Below are 23,396 nucleotides of genomic sequence, written 5' to 3'. Positions count from 1 at the left end.
TTTTTTCAAGATTGTTCTTGCCATTTGAGGCCCTTCACATTTTCATATGAATTTTATAATCAGCTTATCAATTCCTGCAACATGCTAGTTGATCTGGGTGTAACAGTCTGCTGTTACATAGGGATTGCATTAAATCTATAGATCAGTCTGGCAAATTACTTTTTACCTCCACAATTACTTCCACAGCAGCAGAGACTGAGGTAACCTGAAACATCAAAGATTCTAGGAGAGGGAGAAGGAAAAGGAAAATGAGAAACAGGAAAACTCAGGGTAAGCAGAGGATACCAGACAACAATTTTGCCTACATCACCACTTTGCTAAGCAATTTTGGCCCCATTGGGATGGCTTGGGGCAGGAGTACAAAGTAACCTCCCAAATTCCAGGCCTTTCCCTATTGGTTCACTCTGGGGACTGGTCCTAATCTATTTTTACTGTTATTTTGCTGCCTTCATCTCAAACATGTTTTAAGGTTTCATTTTACCTTTTAGGCTCTAGATCACCTGATACCCTTCTGCTGTTCTCCATTTACCTTACTTGCCAATGAAAATCATCGATTTCCTTTCTGTCCCTTTTCAGAGCTCCTCCTTCCCCCATTTCCCAGTGCAAATATCCTCTCCCTTACTACTTGAGCCCACATGGTCCAAATTGGTTCTAATTTTGGCAACAAGATCCCTATGTAGTCACAGTTAAGATTTACCAAAAATTTAATTCCTGAAAGATTTTTCCTTTTTCACAGGTATATCTGAATTAACAGGTCTCTACTAGACAATTAATGTTTAGGTTCTTTTGAATTTAAGATCATGGACTCTGGAGGCTACACTGTTTGGGTTCAAATCTTGGCCCCAGCACTTTGTAAATGGTATGCCTCAGTTTTCTCATGTGTAGCACGGTGATAATAATAGTCCTCACATTGTAAGGTTGTTATGAGGATTAAATCTGCTAATTTTTGGGAAGTGCTTAAAATAGTGCTTGGCATGTAGCAAGCACTATTTTTCCTATTATTATTATTTGAGAAAGCAGCTGTCCCATTTTCAGTGTGTGAATATTCTCATGATGTCCTTATATGTTTTTGTCACAATCTTGTCTTCACACAAGGAACATAAAAAATCATCATCACCACCGTTAAACACTGGCGGAGGACACCATCTTTGTAAGGGCCAGGTGGGAGTAAACCAACAACTTTGTGGTACATAGATGGAAGGCCTGGCCACAAGGACGTACTCACCAGTAATGTAAATTAGTGCATCCCAGGGAATCTTTCCTTCTTTACAATAGAGGTTGAGGTTCAGTAAAGCACATTCCCTGTCACTGTCATTAAATTCATAGCAGATATTCCAACCAAGGGGGCCAAACTTCTTTCTCTCCTAAAATGAAAAATGAAAATGGTCTGAAATAAAATTTGATGAAATTAATTTTGTGTAAAATATTGGAAACTAAAAAGAAGTTTCCATTGAAATTGGGCATCCCCACACTGCAAAATCAGTAAAATCATGTGGCTCAACTTCAGCTAGGCTTTCACCAAACAGAGGAAGCACCTCTTCCTTCAGTACTGGCTCCTCCCCATATTTCCAAAAGAAAATTTGCTATTACCAGAAATTTGATAGACCTGTCAAAAGAACATTTTTCCTTCAAGATAAAATAAAGCATTTTCTCATCAAAGTAGGAAAAAAAAATTCACCTACCGTCTATTGGCATAAAAATACTGACCCTGTAATCATCCATCTGGTGGAGAGAGCTACTCCCTACTGTTTTAAAGAGTCTGTCCATGATTCTTCAGTTGTGCCACACACAGAATCATATTTTTTGTTTCATGGCATACCATAATGAAATCCTCCCCCAACTTCCTTTGTTATCTCCCTATCCTACCTTAATTTCTTAAATTTGAAACTGATAATTATGCCATAAGTTTGATTCCAAGTTCCCAGCTCTTGATCTCAAAATTTTCCTAAAGCTTAAACTACCTCCTCATCTCAGCTGCTTTTGTTAGCGGAACAAGGGCCTCACCCAGAACCTCTGATCCCAACCTGTCAGACCTCCTCTAAGACCTTTTAACCTATCTATCTTATATCTGGCATCTTTTCTTTTCTTTTTTTTTTTTTTTGAGACAGAGTCTTTCTCTGTTACCCAGGCTACAGTGCAGTGGCACGATCACTGTTCATTCAGCCTTGACCTCCCAGGCTCAAGCAATCCTCCCACCTCAGCCTCCTGAGTAGCTGGGACTACAGGTGTGTGCCACCATGCCTGGCTATTTTTTAAAACTTTTGTAGAGATGGGGTTTCACTGTGTTGCCCAGACTGGTCTTGAACTCCTGGGCTCAAGCAAACTGCCCATGTTGGCTTCCCAAAATGTTGGGATTACAAGGATGAGCCACTGTGCACAGTCTGATTTACTCTTTCTTTCTTTCTTTCTTTCTTTCTTTCTTTCTTTCTTTCTTTCTTTCTTTCTTTCTTCTTTTCTTTCTTCTTTCTTTCTTTCTTTCTCTGTAGACCACATATGTTTGAAAACTGGGAAGCTAATATAGTAAATATGCCACCTATGAGGAAATCTATTTTGTGCTTGTCGAACTGAATTGAACCTACAGCATTCATCCAATTGATGGTATTCTGTAGGCAGATCAGACGAGAGGTGAGAGCTGAAGCTGTGAAATACGGAGGCAAGGGGAGTATAGAGACTGAATGAAAACAACTTGGGTTCAGACTCAGAATGGGGCCCTCAACATTTCACAATGACATTTACAAGCTTTCACTTAATTATTACTATTTATTTATTTCATAACACACTTCCTTGTTGCTATTAAAAAGCAGAGTTGAGTGTACCTGAATAATTGCATGGAAGAAACAAATGCCAAATATTATTTGTCTCCATTTTTTTCCAAGTATATTTTCTTCAAAAAACGAAGGTGTCATTTCAGTAAATGCTCGTCTGATATTTGCACGTAAGCCTTTTGGAGGCTCATTGGTCACCTGGATTTAGATAGAATATACGTGGCAGAGACAGTGATTTTATAGATTTGCATTATTTCTGAATAACACACATAGACGGAAGCCATTGAAATGATGTAGATAGCTGATGTTCATGGGGAGGTGGGGACCATTCCTGGCATGTTCGAGCCTGCTTCGTATCTTGCTCAGGCACAGCCCAGGGAGAATAGGGAATGGCAGGATTCTCAGACCTACAGTGGTTGAACCACATGACAAGAACCTCAGACACTTCCATTTAGTGTCCATTTTTTCTAAACACAGGTCAGAAAGCATGCTCAGGGTTTCCTCATTGAATTTTGCATCATCCCGACATAGGGCATTGTTCCATAGTTTGTCCCCATGATGTCCCATGACATGGGACAGGGAGGGAAGAAGCACCTCTTGTTCCTCATATGCAGAGGCTTGCCACAGATCATAAACTTCCAGCACTGAAATCCAGCAGCCATACTAGTATGGCTTGTAGGCCTTCCTGTCTCTCAAATGCCGAAACATTCCCTTAACACTGGAAGGGGTTCTCTTCTCATCACTCTGTACCCTTAACATTTTCTTGTGAGGGTGACAGCTGGGAGAGCTGAATGACCCATAGGACTAGAATATGCAAGGATGGGGTTGGGAAATCGTTTCTCTGCTTGTTATAGGTGAAAAGATAACTGACTTCACCTCTCCATGCTGGCCACACAGAAAACCTCCACACGCTTCTGTGCAGGCTCTGATCTCCTGGGAGGCACTAGGTGAATATTCTGAAACCAACCATTTCACATTGTTCCAACCATATGCATACATTACCTTGACAGAATTTTGAAGAACTGTAACAGGAAATGTATTACTAGGCATGGAGCTTAAAAAAAGTCGAAAAGTGTCCTTGATAGCACTCTCTGTTTAAAACAAAGATAAAACAACAAAAAAGGAAAATGTTTAGTTGGTAGTAGCACTTTTCTATAAGAAATGATTATTCTAGAGAAGGAAAAAATGCTATAAGCTTTGCTTAAAGACCTAATTAATCTATTTCAAGTGTATTGTAAACTGTTTCAAAATGGGAGTAAGATGCATTGTTTTAGAAACTTCATGTTAGGAAGATTTGGCAGTCTAGAAGCAGGCACATTTGGGTAAATAAATTAGGAACACGTTAATTTTTAATACTTGCTGAACTATTAAGGGCCTTATCTTTGACATGGGAAACATTTTCAGTTGAAAAAGAGGGCAGTTATTGCCCATGTATTATTCTCATGAGAATTTTTTGACCGTTCAGTTTAACACAAGTTGCATGAAAATGGCCAAAAAGCCCTACTGAGAAAAGAATTCTCCCCTCAGCAGAAAAGTTGCAAAGGAAACAAGGGAGCAAGGATATGGAGAGACCCCATGTGTGGCATTAGCACGTTAAGTCAATGCACTTACTTTCTGAGCTATGGACAGAGGACCCAAGAAAGAATGAGCTCCACTGTAGGTTCAAAAGGCCAAAGTAAAGTTGGAAAAATCATTGTTCCCATCACAGGAATACACAGGCATCATCCAAGGACAACTTCCTTGGCATTGGTTTTTAAGTACATATTATGCTGTTTCTCAAACATGCTAGGCTGGCTCCCTCACTAGGGCCTTTGCACTGGCTGTTCCCTCAGATTCCCTCACTTTCTTCATGTCTTGGTCAAATATCACCTTCTCAAAGAGGACTACTCAGATTAAACCACTTAAAATTGCTATCTTCCTTGCTCCCTACTCACATCCCATCTCAATCTTTCTGATCCTCCTTACCTTACTCTCCTTTTTATTTTTTCCAAAGCACAATCATGTTCTAACACAACGTATATGTTACTTATTTACCACGTGGTTAATTCATTGTCTGTCTCCCCCCAACTAGAATGGAAACTCTATGAGGACAAATATCTGTGGTAGTTTTGTTCATCAACATATCCTAGAACAATATATGGTACATAGTAGGTCCTTAATTATTTATGGAATGAATGACAGCAAATCAAAGCTGATTTCATGCTTCTTGGTTTGGTAATCTAATTTCACAAGCCACATTAAATAGCCCAAATTAAAAGTTAGTTCTACCAAATTCTAGAGCAACATTAACACTGCTTGCATAGTAAAAACTATTAGGCAAAGAAGTCAAACAACAACCAAAGTCTTAGGGCCAATGATTTCAGTAACCAAAAAAACCAAAGAAAGAAGAAGGCCAGGTTTGGAGAAGGATTTTTTCCATACTTTTGTTCTTATAATTGCAAAAGCACCAAGCTTCTTAACTTTCATAGACATAGTATTTTAGGGCTGGACTAGAAGAGCATCTTAGAAATCATCTTAGTACAGGACTTTTCATGATGATGTCATGTAGTCATTTTATAGCTGGGGAAACTGGCCCAGAAAACAGATATGACATGCACAGTCAGGAAGTGGTGGGGCAGAACCCTACAGAGGTGTTAGGATTTCAAGTTCTGAGGTTTTGTTTGTTTGTTCGTTTTTTTCTTTTTCTTCCTTTTGTATTTTCAGCTTATTATCTGAATGTATTTTATTTCCTACTGGTTCAAGTTAAACATCAGAACTTAAATGGTTAGGTGATAAATGATTATAGCAAGCGCCAGAAGAGGATTTTTTCTATCCACTTAAGTTTAGTAGGCACTTAAAATACACAAACAACTTCAGCTGGCTTCATTAGCCGATCCAGTCTCCTTGAAGAACTGGCAAATGTTCTTGTCCTAGTTATAGTGAAACTGAATGGCATCTCCATATTCTGGAGGCTCATGTAGTACCACCACAGTAAATTGCTTGTTTGATGCCTCTCTAGCATTTTTTTCTTAATTATATTCCTAATCACTGGGGACCCCTGACCAGTACTGAAGACCTCCTTGTCATTTCTCTTTAATTATTTAAGTAGAAATAAGCCACAGGTCCAGCAGGAAGCAGGCCATCTCTTATTTGACTGCAAAAGAGTGGAAATAGTGGAGATTCTGAATGGTGGATAAAAATGAGTCCTTACCTTTGTCAGAAGCAGCCTGCAGAAGGCTTGTGGGTGAGGGCAGGGGGCCAGGAAGTGAAGGGCTTTTAGGGGAAGGCTTCTAAACCCTGAGCTGGCTCAGTGACCAGTGCAGACTGGGGACTCTGTAAAGGAGCAGCTCTTCACCTTAATAAGCAGCACTAAATAAAGTGATTTGCAAGATCATCTGCAGAGCTCTCACCTTTCCAGAAAGCTTTCGGTAGGGAGGGCACAAATAAAGGCCTCAGAGAAAGGGCTTTCTCTGGATATGCTTGCCTGGAGGTTCTCCCCCAGGGCTTCACAGCAGAGTGATAGACTGGGACCCACACAACTTGTTACCAATAAAATAGTTCCTGAGGTTTTGGTTATTTTTATAGTAACACTTTAAAATGAGTAGATTCTAATTCCACTTCCTCTCTTTGCAGCCCATTACACTTTCTTGAGTAGGCAAAAAAGTGGTGAGATAAAACTAGTGCTAGCAACTATGAGTAATGCTGGGCACGTCCATGGGTTGGGTGTGGCTCTGAGGCACATGTAAAGGTTAGTTGCCATGCAGGTTACAGAAGATAAAAGGTGGTAAAACACTACTCTAAGGGAATTGGTGGTAATTCTGTTCCTTTACATTTCTCATTTTATAGGGAAGGATTTAATTTCCTATGTTTGTCCTAAGTATATTTTTCTTTTCATTATGCCTATAAGTAATATATTTCAAATTTAAATGACCTCTCATAGAAGGCAATAAGAAACAGAAATGATCCAGTGAACCCTAGCCTCAACTTGGAATTCTGAAGGCCTTTTATCAAACCCTGGTTGTGTAAATTAGCTAAATCTGTCTAGGCCTCAAATTTCTCCTATTTCGTATATGGAAACACAGTGCCTACAATAATGAATTACTATAAGGAATGAATTCAACAAGAAAAGGTTACATAAAAATGTTATTATTATGCAAGGGCTATATGCTCAACATACCTGGATCTGTGAAGGTTTTAATGATCTCTTCCATTGCCAACATCCAAGAAACAGCAAGATGGCAATTTTGCAAAAATACCCAGTTTCCTGATTTCATTGCATCCTTGATCATTTTTTCAGCAATAGGTCCTTGTCCTTGCCCCAGTGAAATTGACTGCACCCTGAATTGAACAGCAAGAACACAATATCATCTTATGCTATTTTAAAGCAAAATCAATATAAAGAAATGTAAATACAGTAGACTCTTGCTTAGGATATATAAACATTTTGAATCCTCATTCCAACAGGAGTGCAAATATGTTTTCCTTATTTCTTGTTTTTAAAAATATTTTTACCATGACCCACACAGAAAAGTGCAAAAACCGAATATACAGCTCTACAAATGATCAAAAATCAATACCTGTGGTTGAGAAGAGACCTGTGCTGATACACTAGAGACATTTCTCTCATGCCTCTCTCCACCGCAATGATTTCCCCTTCCTTTTTCCCACAGGTAATCATTATCCTAACTTCTAACAATACTATAGATCAGTTTTTAAACACTTAAAAAATTAAAGTCTAACATATATACAGAAAAATACATATTATTAATGTATGGCTCAATGAATTCTCACAATGCAAATGTGCACATGTACCACTACCTAGGTCAAAAAACAGTACCCCTCCTTATCCCAAAAGGCAAAAACAATTTTGAATTCTAATGCCATTGATTAATCACACAACATCTGTGAAAGCCAATGTGGGAAACTAGCTACAACTAAGAAACCTGTGCAAAGTATTGGCTCTCTGAAAGCACCCAGAAACAAAGCCAATGAACTATACACAACATACACCACAGTCAATCCCTCAAAGGAAAACAGGAATACAAAAATAAAAAGCCTCAACGAAATGACAGAAACTTGAAAATGATAAACACTAGCCCCCTTGGATAATTAGGAATCAGCACAAGAATTCTGGCAATTCAAAAAATCAGTGTTTCCTTACCTCTAAAATATTGCAATGTATCCAACCAGATTGAAATGTCTGAAATGACAGACACAGAATTCAGAATCTGGATGGCAATGAAACTCAATGAGATCTAAGAGAAAGTTGAAATCCAGTCCAAAGAAGCCAGTAAAATGATCCAAGAGTTGAAAGATGACATAGCTATATGAAGAAAAAACAAAACTGAACTCCTGGAATTGAAAAATTCACTACAGGAATTTCAAAATACAATTGGAAGCATTAATAACATACTAGGCCAAGTCAAAAAAGAATTTCAGAGCTCAAAGACTGTCCCTCAAAACAACCCAGTTAGGCAAAAATAAAGAAAAAAGAATTTAAAAAATGGACAAAGCCTATGAGAAATATGAGATTATGCAAATAGATAAAACCTATGCCATACTGGCATTCCTGAGAGAGGAGAAAAGGTAAACAACTAGGGTAACATATTTGAGAATATAGTCCATGAAAGTTTTAAGTTTTGCCAATATTGCTAGGGAGGTTGACACGCAATTTCAAGAAATTCAGAGAAACCCTGGGAGATACTATATAAGATGACCATCCCCAAGACACATAGTCATCAAACTTTCCATGATCAATGTGAAAAAAAAAAATTCTTAAAGGCAGCTAGAGGAAAAGGTCAGATCACTTACAAAGGTCATCTTATCAGGCTAACAGCAGACTTCTCAGCAAAAACATTACAAGCCAGAAGAGATAACAGAACTATATTCAGCATTCTTAAAGAAAAGAAATTCCAACCAATAATTTCATATCCTGTCAGACTAAGCTTCATAAGCAAAGGAGAAATAAAAGCTTTTCCAGATAAGCAATTGCTAAGGCAATTCTTTACCACTAGACCAGCATTACAAAAGATTCATAAAAGAGCTCTAAACACGGAAATGAAGGAGTGATACCTGCTACCACAAAGACACACTTAAGTCCAGAGCCCATAGACTCTATAAAGCACTCCACAATCAAGGCTACAAAGCAACCAGCTAAAAACATCACAATAGGATCAAAACCTTACATATCAATATTAACCTTGGATATAAGTGGTCTAAACACCCCATTTAACAGGCACAGAGTAGAAAGTTGGATAAAAAAATAAGACCCAACCATCTATCTTCAAGAGACCCATTTCTCATGTAACAAAACCAATAGGCTCAAAGTAAAAGGGTGGAGAAAGATCTATCATGCAAAAGGAAAACAAGAGAAGAGGAAGTGACTATTATTATATTGTAGAAATAAGACTAAATTGACAACAGTAACAAAGGACAAAGTAGGGCATTACCTAATGGTAATGGGTTGAATTCAACAAAAAGACTTAACTATCCTAAATATAGATGCACTCAACATTGGAATACCAAGATTCATAAAACAACTACTTCAAGACCTACAAAAAGACTTGGAAAGCCACATCATAATAGTGGGGGTACTTCAACATCCCACTGACAGTATTAGACAGATCATTGTGGCAGAAAACTAACAAAAAAATTCTGGACACAAATTAGACACTTAATCAATTGGATCTAAGAGCTATCTACAGAATACTCCACCCATCAACCACACAGAATATACATTTTTTTCATCTGTATATGGAACATAGTCTAAGATCAACCACATGCTCAACCATAATAGATTTGATAGATTCAAAAAGATCAAAATCATACCAAGCATACTCTCAGACAACAGTGGAATTAAAATAGAAATCAATACCAAGATCTCTCAAAACCACACAATTACATGGAAACTAAACAACTTTATTCTGAGTGACTTTTGGGTAAACAACATATTAAGGCAGAAATAAAACACTTCTTTGAAACAAATGAAAAGAGAGACACAATATGCTGAAATCTCTGGGATGCAGCAAAAGCAGTGTTAAAAGTTTACAGTGTGTCTGGGTGCAGTGCCTGTAATCCCAGCACTTCGGGAGGCTGAGGTGGAGGGCACTTGAACTCAGTTTGAGATCATCTTGGGCAACCTGGCAAAACCCTGTCTCTACAAAAAATACAGAAATTAACCAGGCATAGTGGTGTGTGCCTGTAGTCCCAGCTACTTGGGAGGTACAGGAGGGAGGATCACCTGACCCTGGGGAGGTTGAGGCTGCAGTGAGCCATGATCACTCCACCACAGTACGGCCTTGGCAACAGAGTGAGACCCTGTCTCAAAAAAAAAAAAAGTTTATAGTGCTAAATTCCTACATTGAGAATTAGATTCACGATCTAATATTGCAATTAGATGAACTAGAAAAACAAGAATAAACAAATCCTGAATTTAGCAGAAGAAAAAGAATAACTAAAATCAGAGCAGAACTAAATGAAATTGGGACCCTAATATCCATACAAAGAATTAATAAAGCCAGGTGCTGGAGCCACTGCCACCAAGTCCAGATCTCATTGCTGCATGCCCCCAATGCCCAACGGATGTGCATTCCTGATTCCTTTTGGTTCCAAGTCCAATATGGCAACTCTCAAGGATCAGCTGATTCATAATCTTCTACAGGAAGAAGAGACCCCCCCAGGATAAGATTATAGTTGTTGGGGTTGGTTATATATAGTTACCAAGTCCACAAAGGAGTTGGTAGATGAACTTGCTCTTGTTGATGTCATGGAAGATAAACTGAAGGGAGAGATGATGGATCTCCAACATGGCAGCCTTTTTCTTAGAACACCAAAGATTGTCTCTGGCAAAGACTATAATGTAACTGCAAACTCCAAGCTGGTCATTATCACTGCTTGGGTACGTGAGCAAGAGGGAGAAAGCCGTCTTAATTTGGTCCAGCCTAATGTGAACATCTTTAAATTCATCATTCCTAATGTTGTAAAATACAGCCCGAACTGCAATTTGCTTATTGTTTCAAATCCAGTGGATATCTTGACCTATGTGGCTTGGAAGATAAGTGGCTTCCCCAAAAACCGTGTTATTGGAAGTGGTTGCAATCTGGATTCAGCCCGATTCTGTTACCTGATGGGGGAAGGGCTGGGAGTTCACCCATTAAGCTGTCACGGGTGGGTCCTTGGGGAACATGGAGATTCCAGTGTGCCTGTATGGAGTGGAGGGAATGTTGCTGATGAAGATTCTGCACCCAGATTTAGGGACGGATACAGATAAGTAACAGTGGAAACAGGTTCACAAGTAGGTGGTTGAGAGTGCTTATGAGATGATCAAACTCAAAGGCTGGGACACTGGACCCTCTGTGGCAGATTTGGCAGAAAGTATAATGAAGAATCTTAGGCGGGTGCACCTAATTTCCACCATGATTAAGGGTCTCTATGGAACAAAGGATAATGTCTTCCTTAATGTTCCTTGCATTTTGGGACAGAATGGAATCTCAGACCTTGTGAAGGTGACTCTGACTCCTGAGGAAGAGACCTGTTTGAAGAAGAATGCAGTTATGCTTTGGGGAATCCAAAAAGACCTGCAATTTTATTTATTTATTTATTTATTTATTTATTTATTTATTTATTTATTGTTATACTTTAAGTTCTAGGGTACATGTGCACAACGTGCAGGTTTGTTACATAGGTATACATGTGCCATGTTGGTGTGCTGCACCCATTAACTCGTCATTTACATTGGTTATATCTCCTAATGCTTTCCCTCCCCTCTCCCCCCGCCCCACAACAGGCCCCGGTATGTGATGTTTCCCTTCCTGTGTCCAAGTATTCTCATTGTTCAATTCCCACCTATGAGTGAGAACATGCAGTGTTTGGTTTTTTGTCCTTGCAACAGTTTGCTGAGAATGATGGTTTCCAGCTTCATCCATGTCCCTACAAAGGACATGAACTCATCTTTTTATATGGCTGCATAGTATTCCATGGTGTATATGTGTGACATTTTCTTAATCCAGTCTATCACTGATGGACATTTGGGTTGGTTCCAAGTCTTTGCTATTGTGAATAGTGCCGCAATAAACATACATGTGCGTGTGTCTTTATAGCAGCATGATTTATAATCCTTTGGGTATATACCCAGTAATGGTATGACTGGGTCAAATGGTATCATTAAAAAGTCAGGAAACAACAGGTGCTGGAGAGGATGTGGAGAAATAGGAACACTTTTACACTGTTGGTGGGACTGTGAACTAGTTCAACCATTGTGGAAGACAGTGTGGTGATTCCTCAAGGATCTAGAACTAGAAGACCTGCAATTTTAATGTCTTCTGATGTCAGACCATTTCACTGTCTAGGCTACAATAGGATTTTAGTTGGAGGTTGTGCATGTTGTCCTTTTTATCTTATCTGTGATCAAAGCAGTAATATTTTAAGATGCACTGGGAAAAACATCAATTCCTGAAGTTGGACATAGGAATGGTTTGTAAAATCCTACAGCTATATCCTGATGCTAGATGGTACTAATCTTGTGTAGTCCTAAACTGGTCAGTGTGAAATAGTTCTACCACCTCTGAGGCACCACTGCCAATGCTGCACATGCTGCAGTTGCCCCTTGAGCCAGATGGATGTTTACTGTGTCTTACATAACTTCCTGGCTCCTTCACTGGACATTCCTAGTCCAATATTCTTTCCCAATCAGTCACATCCTGGGATCCAGTGTATAAATCCAATATCGTATGTCTTGTGCATAATTGTTCCAAAGGATCTCATTTTGTGATCTATATATGTCAGTAGTGTACATTACCATATAATGTAAAAGATCTACATATAAACAATACAACCAACTATCCAAGTGTCATACCAACTAAAACCCCCAATAAACCTTGAACAGTGAAAAAAAAAGAATTAATAAAACCAACAGTTTGTTTTTTGAAAGGATAAACAAGATTGATAGACCACTAACTATATTAACAAAGAAAAAAGAGAGAAGATCCAAATAAACACAATCAGAAATGACAAAGGTGATATCACAACCAATCCTACAGAAATACAAAAGATCCTCAGAGACTATTATTAATGACTCTATGCACAGAAACATGAAAAGTCTAGAGGAAATGGATCAATTTCTGGAGACACACCACCTCCCAAGATTGAACCAGGAAAAAACAGAAATCCTGAACAGACCAATAATGAGTAATGAAATTGAACTGGGAATAAAAATCCTACCAAGCAAAGCCCTGGACCAGAAAGATTCACAGTGGAATTCTACCAGATATACAAAGAATAGCTGGTACCAATCCGACTGAAACTATTCCATAAAATCAAAAAGGAAGGACTCCTCCCTAACTCATTCTGTGAAGTCAGCATCATCCTGATACCCATATCTGGCACAGACACAACAAAAATGAAAATGTCAGGCCAATAGCTATGGTGAACATAGATGCGAAAATTCTCAACAAAATACTAGGAAAGTGAATCCAGCAGCATATTAAAAAGTTAATTCACCATGACCAAGTAGGCTTCATTCCTGGGATGCAATGTTGGTTCAACATACACAAATCAGCAAATGTGACTCACCACAAAAACTGAATTAAAATAAAAAAGCATAGGATCATCTCAATAGACACAGAAAACGCTTCTGATAAAATCCAACATTTCTTCATGACAAAAATTATTAAAAAAGAAACTAGGCATTGAAGGGACATACTTCAAAATATTAAGAATCACCTATGACAAATCCACAGCCAACATCATACTGAATGGGCAAAAGCTGGAACCATTCTCCTTGAGAACTGGAACAAGACAAGGATTCTTACTCTCATCCCTCCTTTTCAACATATTACTGGAAATCATAGCCAAAGCAATCAGGCAAGAGAAAAAAATAAAAGACATCCAAATAGGAAAAGAAGAACTCAAACAATCTTTCTTCTCCAACCATTTGATTTTATAACTAGAAAACTGATAAATGTCTTCAGTAAGTTTAAGGATATAAAATCAATGCACAAAAATCAATAGCACTTCTATACAACAATATTTAAACTGAGAGCTAAATCAAGAAAGGAATGCCACTTACAATAGCCACAAAAAGAATAATACATCTAACCAAGGAGGTGAAAGATCTCTACAAGGAGAACTGCAAAATATCACCAGAAAAAATCATAAATGACACAAACAAATGGAAAAACATTCTATGCTAATTCACTTGAAGAATCAATACTGTTAAAATGACCATACTGCTCAAAGCAATATACAAATTCAACACTATTCCTATCAAACTACCCATATCATTGCAAAACTATTCTAAAATTCATATATAACCAAAAAAGAATCTGAAAGGCCAAAGCAATCCTGTGTAAAAAGAACAAAGCTGGGGCATTATATTACCCAACTCCAAATCGTACTATAAGGCTACAGTAACCAATGAAGCATGGTACTGGTACAAAAATAGACACATAGACCAATAGAACAGAATAGAGACCCCAGAAATAAAGCTGCACACCTACAGTCATCTCATCTTTGACAAAGTTGACACTAATAAGCAATGGGGAAAAGATTTTCTGTTTAATAAATGGTGTTAGGATAGCTGACTAGCTATATGCAGAAGAATGAAACTGGACTCTTATGTTTCACTATATACCAAAATTAACTCCAGATGGATTAAAGATTTAAATGTAAGACCTCAAACTATAAAAATCTTAGAAGATAACCTAGGAAACATCATTTTAGACATCAGCCTTGGAAAAGAATTCATGATTAAGTCCTCCAAAGCAATTGCAACAAAACCAAAAATTGATATATGGGACCAAATTAAGTGGAAGACCTTTTGTGCAGAAAAAGAAACTATCAACAGGGTAAACACAATGGGAGAAAATATGTATCTGAAAAAGTCTAATATTCAGAATCTATAAGAAAGTTAATTCAACAAGCAAAAGACAACTCCATTAAAAAGTGGACAAAAGATATGAATAGACACTTCTCAAAAGAAGGTGTCCAAAAGCATATAAAAATTCTCAACATCACTAATCATTACAGAAATGCAAATAAAAACCACAATGAGATACCATTTCACACCAGTCAGAATGGCTATTACTAAAGAGTCAAAAATTAACAGATGCTAGTGAGGCTGCATTGAAAATGGAACACTTATACATTGTTGGTGTATAAACTGTGCATTCGTTCACAATGTAAATTAATTCAGCCACTTTAAAAAGCAGTTTGGAGATTTATGAAAGAACTTAAAACAATTACCATTCAATCCACCATTCCCATTAATCAGTATATATCCAAAAGAAAATCAATTGTTCTAAGAAGACACATGCACTTGCAGTATTCACAATAGCAAAGATTCACGATAGCAAAGATATTCAATCAACCTAGATTCTGTCACCATGGTGGATTGGATAAAGAAAATGTGGTACTATAAACCATGGAATATGATGCAACCACATAAAGGAATATAATCAGGTGCTTTGCAGCAACATGAATGCAGCTGGAGGTCATTATTATAACTAAATTAATGCAGACAGAAAACCAAATACTGCATGTTCTCATTTATAAGGGGAAACTAAACAATGGGTACACATGGACATAAAGATTGGAAAAATGGACACTGGAGACTACCAGATAGGGGAGGAAGAGAGGGTTGAAAAACTAACTATTGGTTATTATGCTCACTACTTCGGTGATAGGATCATTTGTATCCAAACTTCAGCAACATGCAATATACACATGTTAAGAAACCTGAATCTGAAGTAAAAGTTGAAGTTTTAAAAAATGAATAAAGTATTTTCTAATTTCCCTTGTGATTTCTTAAAAGTGTATCATTTTATTTCCATATATTTGTGAATTGTCCATATTTCCTTCTGTTATTTATTTCTAATTTTATTCCTTTAGTGTTTGAAAGATGCTTTTTATGGCTCAATCTTTTTAAGTTTATTGAGACTTGTTTTGAGGCCTGATGTATAAACTATCCAGGAGAATGTACTATGTGTACTTGAGAAGAATGTTTATTCTGATATTGTTGGATACAGTGTTCTATACATGTCTGCCAAATCTATTAATATTAGTTTTAATGTTGTTGAAGTCTTCTGTTACCTTATTTATTTTTCATAATTGTTCTATCCCTTATTAAAGATGGGACATTGAAATTTCCAACTGTTTTCATTGAACTATTTCTGCCTTCAATTCTATCAGTTTTTAATTTATGTATTTTGGGACTTGGTTGTTAGGTGCATATGTATTTACAATTGTTATGTCTTTTTGATGATTGTCTTATCATTAAATTATATCCTTGTCTTTTGTAACAACTTTTGTCTTGAAGTCTATTTTTTTTTTCCTGATATTATAGCCACTTCAGCTCTTTTAGTCACTGGTTGGATCTAACGTGAATCTCTTGTAGGCAGCATGTAATTGAATTGTGTGTGTGTGTGTGTGTGTGTGTGTGTGTGTTTGAAATCCATTCTGCCAATCTCTGTCTTTAAATTGGAGACTTTAATCCATTTGCATTTAATATAATTACTAATAAGGAAGAATTTACTTCTCTGATTTTTTTACATGTCATATCCTTTTTGTTCCTCAATTCCTCAATCACTGCCTTCTTTTTGTTAGTTAGATATTGATTTTGATTCTCTGCTCATTTCTTTTACTATATTTTATATATTTTTAGTTGTTTTTATAGTGATCATGTCACGGACTACAATTAACATCTGAATTCATACAAATTTAAATTTGAAATAAATTTAGTTTCAGTTGTATACAAAATTTGCTACTACATAGCTCTGCCCTCTCTTGTGTTGTTATTGTGTCACAAACTATATTTTTATACATTGCATGATCACCAACATATATTTATAATTATTGCTTTATGCTTTTGCCTTTTTAATTATATACAAAATGAAAAGAGAAATTATAAGCCAAAAGTATGTTCTTAGTGACATATATTTACCTATGTAGTTACGCTTACTTGGGTTATTTATTTCTTTGTGTGAATTCAATTTACTGTCTAGTGTCCTTTCATTTTAGTCTGAACAACTCCTTTTAGTATTTCTTGTAGGGCAGTTCTACTAGTGACAGACCTTCTCAGTTTTTGTTTATCTGGGAATATCTTAAATTTTTCTTCATTTTTGAAGGATAATTTTGCCAGATGTAGAATTCTTGGTTAACAGTCCCTCTTTCCCCCACAGCACTTTGAATATGCCATTCCATTGCCTCTGACATCATGGATTCTGATGAGAATCAGCCATTAATTTTACTGAGAATCTCTTATTTGTTAAAATTCACTTCTCTCTTGCTGCTTTCAGGATTATTTCTTTGTCTTGTCTTTTGATAGTTTGATTATAGCATGTCTTGGTATAGCTCTCTTTGAGTTTATCCTACTTAGAATTCATTAAGGTCTTTGGATGTGTAGATTCACACCTTTCATCAATTTGGGAAGTATGGACCATTATTTCTTCAAATATTCTTTCTTTCCCCTTCTCTCTCCTCTTCTCAGATTTCCATTAGTGTATGTTGGTATGGTCGATGGTATCTCTCAGGTTCTGTTAACTTCTTTTTTTTGAGACTGAGATTCATTCTTGTTGCCCAGGCTAGAGTGCAATGGTGCAATCTCAGCTCACTGCAAACTCTGCCTCCCAGGTTCAAGAAATTCTCCTGCCTCAGTCTCCTGAGTATCTGGGATTATAGGCATATACCACTACACCTGGCAAATTTTGTACTTTTAGTAGAGACAGGATTTCTCCATGTTGGGCAAGCTGGTCTCAAACTCCTGACCTCTGGTGATCCACCTACCTTGGCCTCCCAAAGTACTGGGATTACAGGTGTGAGCCACCGTGACTGGCCCACCTTTTTTTTTTTTTTGACACAGGATCTTGCTCTGCCACATAGGCTACGGTGCAGTGGCATGATCTTAGATCACTGGAGCCTCAAACTCCTGGGCTCAAGCAATCTTCCTGCCTCAGCCTCCCAAGTAGCTGGGACTACAGGCACATGCCACCACGTCAGGCTAATTATTATTATTATTATTATTATTTTTGTAGAGGCAGGGTCTTGCCTTGTTGCCTAGGCTGGTCTGTAACTCCTAGCTTCACATGATCCTCCACCTTGGCCTCCTACAGTGCTGGGGTTACAGGTGTGAGCCACTACACCTGGCAGGTTCTGTTTGTATTTTTTTATTTTTGCTCATCAAATTGAGTAATCTCAGTAGACCTATCTGCATGTTCATGATTTTTTCTTCTGTTTCTTAACATCTATTGTTGTATCCCTTTTGTAAATTTTTCATTTTAATTATTGTACTTTTTATCTCCAAAATTTCTACTTGGTTACTTTTAATAAATTCTATCTAATTGATATTCTCTATTTTGGTGAGGCATCATTCTCATGTTTTCCTTTAGTTATTTGTTCATGTTTCCTTTAACTGTATGAGCATATTTAAAATATTTGATTTAAGGTTTTTGTCTAGTAAGCCCAATGTCTGGCATTCATTAGGGTCAGTTTTTATTGTTTTTGAATGGGTCATAATTTCTTATGTCTTTGGATGCTTTGTATTTTTTGTTGTTGAAAAGCAGATATTTAGAATATTATAATGTCACAACTCTGGAAATTAGACTGTCCCCACTTCCCAGTGTTTCTTGTTGCTGTCTTTGGTTTGTTTAAAGACTTCTATAAAATAATTTTGTAAGGTCAGTATTCTTTGTTGTATGTCTCTATTCAATTAGTTTAGTGTTCAGCTAGTAATTCAACAGAGATTTCATTAAATGTCTGAAACAACAAAAATTTCCAGGTTTTGCAGATGGGCTCTGTGTGTGCCTTGGGGTATGACTTCAACACTCATCTGGGCAGTTTACAAACCTGCATTAGCCTTCACTTCCTGGTTGGGCCAAGCCTGAAGGTTAGCCAGAGGTTAGAGCTTAGTTCCTTCTCATGTCTTTTGTGAGTACACAATCAACCTTGAGCATGAGTGAGGCCTTCTGGATTCCCAAAAATATGTAGGAGATTTTCAAAGCTTTTGTTTCCCAAAGCATCTTACTCTCACCTTTCCTCCCAGGCTTTCTGCTTTGTCTGCTAGTTGCCTCAACTACTATCCCTTGGGCCAGGAGGCAGTGGCTCATACATTTGCTTTTAAATAATTTTGACAAAATCTTCCAGGGTAGTACCTCTCTCCTGGAACATTCCTAGTTAGATTAAATAAAATTAAGACCTGTGAGCTAGTCCTTCAAAGAGCCACCAGACAGGCCAAAACAAACAACTACAATCCCCCAAGAACAAGATATTTTCTGTTCACTATGGCACCAGGAACTCACACCATTGCTAAGCTAGAGAATGAGGGTTGGGGTAAGTTAAAATGCCACAAAGCTCTCCTGTCTAGATTCAGCTGCTTTTTCTTTATTAAGCATTCACTTGGTTGCTGAAACCTTTGGATATTTTCCAGAGTTTTGATAAAGTTGATTAGGACAGTTTTTGCCAGACTGTTATTTTTGTGTTGTCACTCCAAGTGTCAGGTTCCAGCCCATGCTGAGGTCTGAAGGGAGTGGGTGGATGAGTGGCAGATAGCTAAAAGAACACTCAAGGGGCTATAGGCACGTAAAATATGGCTTTTATTCTCTGGCTGCTCTGTCTGTCTTTTATCTTGGTTGCCCGCTCTGGCTGCAGCCCTTCTCAGCGGCTGGATCCGCAGCTCCTGCCGTCACCATGGCTCTCCCTTACAGAGTCAGCAGCTCCACTCTCTCTTTCTGGGTGTGAACCATCAGCAGGGCAATTGTACCTTTTACAGACAATAGTGGCTGAGAGCCAAGTATGAGTTTACACAAACAGGTTATATAACAAGTAGAGTTTTACTCCTGTGCTCCAAATTCGCTGAGTCACACTGGCCCAGATAGCTGACTCAACTTACTCTTGACCATAGCACATACATTTTCCTTACATGTGTAGAGATAGATTTTTGGAATTTCTACTCTGCCATTATTTGCTGATATAACACCTGGCTTGGTTATTCTTGGTCCTTGCATTTATATATACGTTTTAGAAGTATCTTGTCAATTTCCACCCAAAACACCAAATGGTATTTTGATTTGGTGGCATTGAATATATAGATCAACTTGAGGAGAATTGATATCTTTACAATATTGAGTCTTCCACTTAATAAATATGGCATATCCATCCTTTATTTAGGTCTTTTTGGTTTCCTTCAGTAATATTATATAGTTTTCTGTGGTGAGATCTTGCATATCTTTTATTATATTTGTCTTGAAGTATTTGATTTTTTATGCTTTTATTGTGGGAGGGTTTTTAATAATAAATTTCTTTTAAAATTATTGGACTATTCAGAAATGCTATTTATGCTTACCAATTTTAAAAGTTATGTTTTTTGAGGATCTTTAAATTTCAATAAAATTTTCAAATTCATTGGCAAAAGTTTTTTTTAAATAATATACTCATTTTAATGTCTGCTGATCTGCAATGATATTCTCTTATTCATTTTGATAAATATTTTTAGACTCTCTCTATTTAATCAGTTTCAGCAGGAATTTATTAGTTTTATTAAGTTTAAAAAGTCAACTTTTGGTCTTTTGGATCCTGTCTATTGTGTGTTTCCTAAGTCATTCATTCTTGCTCTTATTTTCATTTTTTAAATTTTAGTAGAATTTAATTACTAAGTTTAGATAGTTTTTTATATAACATATATATTTAAGCCTATACATTTCCCTCTAATTCTGGATTTAGGAGCATCTCACATGTTTTGCTATAGTTCCACCATTATTCTGTTTAATTTATTTTTGGGTTTCCATTTTCAATTTCTTCTTTGTCTAAAAAAGGCTTAATGTTGACTTTATTTTTTAAGAGAAGTTTCGACAGTAATTTGCTTTCCACACTTGGAATATATGTCTTCCAGATTTCATTATTTCTGCAGAGAAATCAGTCAATGGCATATTCGTTGCATCTTTGAAGTTAATCTGTTTTTAATATGTTCTTTTTTTTCCCTCCCCAATTCACTGTAATGGGTCTAGGTAGAGAATTTTCTTTGCATTTATTATGCTTGGGGTTTAGTAGAGTTTATATAATGTGTGGATTGATGTCTTTTGTTTTGGAAAATTCTCAGCCATTGTTTATTAAAATATTCTGCCCTCTTCTCTCCTTCTGGGACTCAAATTACACTTTAATAGATCTTGTCACTGTATCTCTGCCTCTTATCTTCTCTTCCATCTTTTCCATTGTTTTGTCTCTTCATACTTTCAATTCATCAAATTGATATATTGAATTCTTACTTTCAGTTATATATATATATATATACACACTTATAAATATGTGTATCTATATATATACATTTTTTTTGACACAGGATCTCGCTTTGTCACTCAGGCTGGAGTGCTGTAGCATGACTATGGCTCACTGCAGTCTCAACCTCCTGGGCTCAGGTGATCCTCTTACTTTAGCCTTCTGAGTAGCTAGGACTACAGGTGTGCAGCACTCCACCTGGCTAACTTTTTTGTAATGATGGGGTCTCGCTACGTTGTCCAGTCTGGTCTCAAACTCATGGGCTCAAGTGATCTTCCTACGTAGACTTCCAAAGTGCTGAGATTACAGGCATAAGCCACTGTGCCTGGCTCAGTTATATTTTTACATTCTAGAATTTTATTTTAAGTAATTTAGATTGTCTGCCAATTTTCTCAATTTTTTATTTCCTTGAACATTTTAAAGTTATCTTAAAATTAATGTCATATATCCATTATCAGGATACTCTGTGCTCTGTTTCTAATATACACTGTTTATCTTGTTTTTTAAACATGTAGTCCGGGGTTCTCTTGTATATATTTCCTTGTGCAGCTAAAATTTTCTGTTCCCCCAGATAAGGTTTATGTTTTCTGGCAGGCATCCACAGATACTAGCAGTCAGGGATCATCTTAACCTCTTCCACAAACTATTTATTTCTTACCTGGCATTATTTGTTTTGATAAATCTCCTTGGAGTGCAAACCTAAAGTAAGGGGGTTTACCAGCCTTCCCTCCTACTTAGTGGGCTCTGGGGTCTTATTTTGTCTCCTTTGTCCTTTGAAGCAATCAAAAAGTCTGCCTTGCTTCACAGCCCCTTAGCCTCCTCCTCTGGTGCCTCTAGGAAAAAAATGGCCATGAGTGCTGGGCTCATTGCTCTAGGTTTTCCTTTCCTCCTAAATATTCTTCACTATTTTATTAATTCTCCAGACCTCCAAACATATATTTCCTTAAATATTTTGTCTATGGTTTCTAGGTGCTCTCAGTGGAAATATTGATCTGAGTCCTTAGTCTGTTATTACTGGAATGAGAAGTCCACAAATATGCATCAATTTACCTCTAAGTGCCACATTACTACATCCTACAGGTTTTTATATGTAATATTGTTTTTGTCATCTACTTCCACTTATGGAAATTCCCATTTTGTTTTGTCTTTAACACATGGATGTGCAGAAGTGCATTTTTTTGTTTCCCAAAATGTTTAAAAAATAATGTTTTAAGATAGAGTCCTAAGATTTTATTGTGGTCAGAGAAAATATCTGTCTTCTTTTAGAAATATGTGTCTTTCTAAACACATGGCTAATTTTTGTAAATGTTCCATGGATACTTGAAAATCTTGCATTTGTTATATTTGTTAAGTATAGAAATCAAAGTTCTTAATTTCGCTGTCTGAATATTTTATATTTTTACCAATTTTGCAACTTTTGTTTGCTTCATGACAGTTTCTATCAGATGTGTTAAAATTTTCCATATTAATGTTGATTTATCAATTTTTTCTTGTATAAATTTCTCCAGTTTTTGCTTTATAAATTCAATATTTGTTGTTAGTTGTGTACAGTTTCACAATTGGTGTCTCTTCTTTGTGGATTGTTTTGTATATCATGTAGTTTTCCTTTTAATCCTTAATAAAATTTTTGCTTCCAACTCTGTTTTGTGATATACATTGGAACTATTGCTAGCTCTCTTTTCATTAGTATTTGCATGGCATATATCTTTTGAATTTCTTTATTTTCTACCTTCTGTATTGTTTTTGTATTGTACATATGGTTTCTAAATAGCATATAAATAAAAATTGTTTTTGAAATCTAACCTGATCACTTTTATTTGTTCTAAGGTGAGATATTTATACCTATTTAGGTATTTGCATTAATTTCTACTCTTTAGTTTGACTTTTTGGTTTACTATACTTCATTTTTGATTTTCTTTATTCCTATCTGCTTTTGGATGGAAATATTCGACTGTATATCCTTTTTCTCCTCTGCTTGTTTGGAAGCTACAAATCATTTATCCTTTTAGTCTTTTCCCCTAAAATTTTAACACATACATGAAACCACGAATTTTCCTAAGGGAATATAGTGATTCTATACTTCTTTTTTCCTCCTGAATATATGAAGAAATTAGCACTCATTAGCTACTGATTAATAACCTTCCTAATTTTCTAATTGTCATCCTGAATTCTACCTTTACTTTAAAAATTATTATGAAATAGTCAAGAGTCACAAAAGCGATGAAGTTAATACAATGCATATTCATGTATCCACAACCCAGCTTAAGAAATAAAACATTATCTACATGATCTGAGCCTGCAGTCTGCCTCTCCTTGTTTACTTCTCTCTTATTACCTACCTCCACTCCCAAGGTCACTTCTATTCTGGATTTCATATAATTTCTCTACCTT

At 36.6% G+C, this 23,396-nt stretch overlaps 1 protein-coding gene and 1 pseudogene across 10 annotated transcripts in view; one reads left to right on the top strand and one right to left on the bottom strand.

Annotated features, from left to right (window-relative positions):
• DNAH6 (dynein axonemal heavy chain 6) overlaps nt 1-23,396 on the bottom strand; it is a 350,848-nt gene that overhangs the window by 29,332 nt on the left and 298,120 nt on the right. For all 10 annotated transcript variants that reach the window (XM_055243630.2, XM_055243633.2, XM_063617552.1 and 7 more), the window contains 4 exons: nt 6,922-7,082; nt 3,768-3,856; nt 2,817-2,963; nt 1,226-1,364 (listed from right to left, as the gene is read on the bottom strand). In XM_055243630.2, coding sequence (XP_055099605.1) covers nt 1,226-1,364; nt 2,817-2,963; nt 3,768-3,856; nt 6,922-7,082 — 536 coding nt within the window. The remainder of the gene's footprint in view (nt 1-1,225; nt 1,365-2,816; nt 2,964-3,767; nt 3,857-6,921; nt 7,083-23,396) is intronic.
• On the top strand, nt 10,294-12,222 carry LOC129463115 (L-lactate dehydrogenase A chain-like; annotated as a pseudogene).

The sequence above is a fragment of the Symphalangus syndactylus genome, chromosome 14 (genome assembly GCF_028878055.3).
Source record: "Symphalangus syndactylus isolate Jambi chromosome 14, NHGRI_mSymSyn1-v2.1_pri, whole genome shotgun sequence".
Classification (NCBI taxonomy): Eukaryota; Metazoa; Chordata; class Mammalia; order Primates; family Hylobatidae; genus Symphalangus; species Symphalangus syndactylus.
This window is presented reverse-complemented; position numbering and strand designations above follow the sequence as displayed.